This window comes from Nicotiana tomentosiformis, chromosome 12, assembly GCF_000390325.3.
Source record: "Nicotiana tomentosiformis chromosome 12, ASM39032v3, whole genome shotgun sequence".
NCBI classification, from domain to species: domain Eukaryota; kingdom Viridiplantae; phylum Streptophyta; class Magnoliopsida; order Solanales; family Solanaceae; genus Nicotiana; species Nicotiana tomentosiformis.
Genome location: NC_090823.1, coordinates 14,403,079 through 14,407,182, shown reverse-complemented (window position 1 = coordinate 14,407,182; position 4,104 = coordinate 14,403,079). Strand labels below are relative to the sequence as shown.

Genomic DNA, 4,104 nt, shown 5'->3' with positions numbered 1-4,104 from the left:
ATTTGGACTATAAAATAAAATATTGGAATATCACTTTATCATACTATTAAGAGACTGCAAAATACTATACCGATTAAGGTACTCAGGGTAGCTTATACAGATCTCAGAGTTGAACCGATAATCCAGTTGATTTAATGCAAAATTTGGTTAGCAATGGTTCTTTATTTACCGGGAACTTGGTAAATAAAGAACAACTGCTACTACTTTTACACCTTCATTTCAAGCAAGTTGGAGTCAGCAATATTCTTCAATACAAAATACAACAAAGAGCAAATGGTAACGAAATTCAAAAATTCCAGGACAATTGCATCTGAACATCAAAATTCAAAAGTTTCCAGGAGAAAAGCAAGCATGAAATCCGAGAAGCTTTCAATTTCAGATCTATGCACCATATCTCAAAACCAGAGTGGAGAAATAAAAGGAGAAGCTACTAAGGTACAAAGTTTACTATCAAGAAGGCCCCTAATGTTTACAGGAACTGCAAAAGTGACAAACTTAAGAAGCCTTTTGAAAATGACTGGATAGAAGCTTTGCAATCTCTAGAAACCCAACCTTGTCCTTGCCAGCAAATATGGTCTTCAACTTGTCGTCACAATTTATCTCCTTCTTGTTTGCAGGATTCTGCAGATTATAAATTCTATTGTCAACAAAAAATAAAGGGGTATATGACCTAAGACATTTCCACAACTAGTTTAAGCATGAGCTGATATAAATCAGTATTAAAATACCAAAAACGGCACACGGCACAGAACACAAGAATTATAAACTCAGATCAGCTAACAATTATCAAACTAAGAAAGCAACTTTTCCTAGCACATATCAGAAGTATATGCATTGTCCTAAACTAATATGAAAGGCCAAGATCTGTAATAATTTCATTTTGGGAATCAATGATGAAGCATCTGTTCATAATGACGGAATATAATCTCGATGACTAATTAACAACACTCGCAATAAATTTATGCCTCAAACTGCTGAATCAGGAATGCCAACGATTACAAATGATCTCTGAGTGTTAAGGCCACAGTGCAATAGTATGCCGCAGTTACAGCATATCTAGACACCCCAAGTGTTGGTGATTGTTGATCATTCAAATTTAACTACAAAACTGTATTTTAACGAAACACCACCACGTTGCTATTTGAACAAGCATAATCTATTCTGCCCTAACAATTGTTGCTGTTCTCTGCAACTAATTTCGTCTCACATGGAGGAACTAATGCAAGAAACTAGTAGCAGGCTAAGCAAAAGAGCAATGTAGGCAATCATGCCCGGCTCCGTTGTGTTTCGCTTTTCCATCAAACACAATTTACGGAATATCTCAGAAGTATATCCGTAAGTTCTACTTTTAAGTCTGAACATTGACAGATGTTGTTGAACATGCTTAATCTGCCCTAGCTAGTCATACAAAGTGTTGAAGTAATTTGAGAACAAAAGCTCGTGCATCATTCTACACTTGGCAACTAAATCAGACATCATAGTATTGCCGGGACCCATGCCATGGGCATCCTACCTCTTCTCTATATAAAAAGTGTCATACTTGATGTATTATCAAATCAATCACATTTGAACTAGCAGAAGAAGGAAACCTTGACAACCAACCAGCTTATTCATTATCATGTAGTGTGCTAAATTCTATTCTGTACCAGCCACTAATCATGTAAGAGCTACCGTCACCAGCAAAGATGAGCTCAACTCTTATTTTATGTGCAGCTTGCAGGAAGCCTCATAGGGCAGAAAGTAAAATAACAGAGAGAATAGGTCAGTTGATATTACATATCGATCAGTAACCTAACTCAATGCAGAGACAAAAACAACCTCAATGCCAAAATGTTAAAGGCTGCCGGTTCCCTCACTCTTTTGCAGTCTACTTTGGAAGGGGCTTCTGTCCCATTATCTGCCAGTCTTCTAGATAGAAAAAATTTAACACTACCCCTTAATATGTTCCACAGCTTCAAATCATTTCAACGACCTTCTAATCACACAGAACAATAGACTCCACGAATGCAAATTCCATCAATTGCAGGATCGAGTTGAATAGGAGTGACCATCTTTAAATGAACAAAGCCAGTTAAAGGACTAGAACACAGCTAGATAGCAACTGACGTGCTAGGTGCAGCCACTACCATTACCCATTCGACCACATATACTACCTGTACAAGGTCATTATACATCTTCCCAAAGCATAGAATGAAACAAAATCATCCATGTGAAAATTTGTTCAATTAAAAAAATGTAGAAAAAAAGTCACCATGCATTTAACTATAAGTCACTTTTTAACACCTTCGCTCATCATAGTGCCACACCTATAAAACGTGCATAACAACCTCATTCATTTTATCATCTAACTTGCAACCTGCACCATCATATGACTATTTATACTACAGCAGCAGCTACTACCACCGTATCAATTCCAAGCAAATTATTTATAATCTTGTCTAATATTTCATGACTACACTCTAGCTTAACATCGGCATTTTATTACATTCATTTTGTTCATACATTGGACCTTAGAAGCCCAACATCTAGTCCAACATAACATGGCTGGCCTAATCACCATGTAGCCATACTTCACTCAGCTCAAGTTTGACTTACCCCAGGCAAAAACCCACTCCCAAATCCCTCATTTCTTTTGCAAAGACCAAGTCCTCAGGTTAGCAATTTTAACGTAGAACCAAGTATTCCCCTGTACCATTCATAACTCATATATACATATATCAAACATAATTTATATTCTAAAAGGAGATTGCACATATTCATAGCAAATTTCTCTAACATTTCTACAAAACGAAGCTATTTTAAAGAGCAACTCTACCATTAATAACTTATACGTCCAACTAAAAAAAAAAGTGACACATAAGGAAATAGAAAGTAGACCTGAAGGTTATTGGTTTTGATGTAATCCCAGACTTTCTTAACAGCATCAGTACGTGATATTTCTGAAGAACCCACAAATTTCCGTAAAGCAGGTGAAACCGGTAGCGGCTTAAGTATGCCTTTATGACGACCTTTTCCAGTTGCGGTGGCAGCGGCAGCTGGAGCTGGAGGTGTAGTTGCGGCGGTGGAGCTCTTCGCAGCAGCCATTAGAGTTCGGCAGTAGCTTCCGAAAACCCTAGATGATGTTGCCATGCTTTTTCTCTTTGGATTCTGCAAAAACCCTAGAGAGAGAGGGAGAAGAAAAGGAAATGGAGGGTTTTTGAGGGAGCGGCAGAGTCGTAGTTTTTTGAAAGGGAATGGCAATGGTGTTGTTTTCGAGGGGGAAATTGCGTTTTCGGGTTACTTCCTTATTGGGCTGCTATGGATTTAGGGATGAAAAAAATATCAATTTATAAGTAGCTTATTATAAAAATTGATCAATTCAAAAAATATTACTAATATAAACTAATTAGTTATTTATAGCTAAAAAGGTCAAATTTTTACTTTCTTTTGAAGGGGTGCTATTAGAATCAGTATTTCAAAAGACGAGGGCATAAGACGGGATATTTTACTTAATACGGGACGAAGCGAAAACCTCGAGACATGCGTTGTAAGCCCCACAGATCTTTAATTTTTTAAATTTATGAATTAATAATATAGCATTATAACACAATAAAATATAAAAGATGCATTAGAAGTTCAATAAAACTAAAAATAATTAAAAAAAACTCATATAAAATAAAATATTTAGCATGTTTTACAAGTATAAATAATACAATATTGTTAAAGTTATTATGAAATATACATTAACTCCAACCTCTTAACTTTCAAATAATTAAAAATTATAATTTCTTAAAAAATATTATCAAACTGCATATTTTACCTCTTTAAACGTAAATACACAATTAATTTTATCAAGAATGTAATTTAAAATATTACTCCTTCATGAGTAACTATAAAATTGTTTTTAAACATTAAAATAAGAAATGTATGATAATTTTTTAGAGACATAGAACTAAGACATAAAGATCTATCAAATAAAGATATAAATTTTAGTTATCTATTTTTAGAAGAAATATTCAAATGATATTCACCCTCACAATGTTCTCAATTAGTAAATGTATAATAATATGGTTCGTTATTCGAGTTATTCACAATTTTCATATTTCTATAGATAAAAAGAATTGT

The 4,104-nt window shown here is 34.6% G+C and overlaps 1 protein-coding gene across 1 annotated transcript; it reads right to left on the bottom strand.

Moving 5' to 3' along the window:
* Nucleotides 1–277: 277 nt before the first annotated feature.
* Nucleotides 278–3,299, bottom strand: LOC104120876 (upstream activation factor subunit UAF30-like). Its single transcript, XM_009632748.4, has 2 exons — nt 2,878–3,299; nt 278–621 (listed from the first exon to the last, which is right to left on the bottom strand). Exons 1-2 carry the CDS (start codon nt 3,127–3,129, stop codon nt 496–498), a joined length of 378 nt encoding a protein of 125 aa, XP_009631043.2. The 5' UTR covers nt 3,130–3,299; the 3' UTR covers nt 278–495.
* Nucleotides 3,300–4,104: the final 805 nt, after the last annotated feature.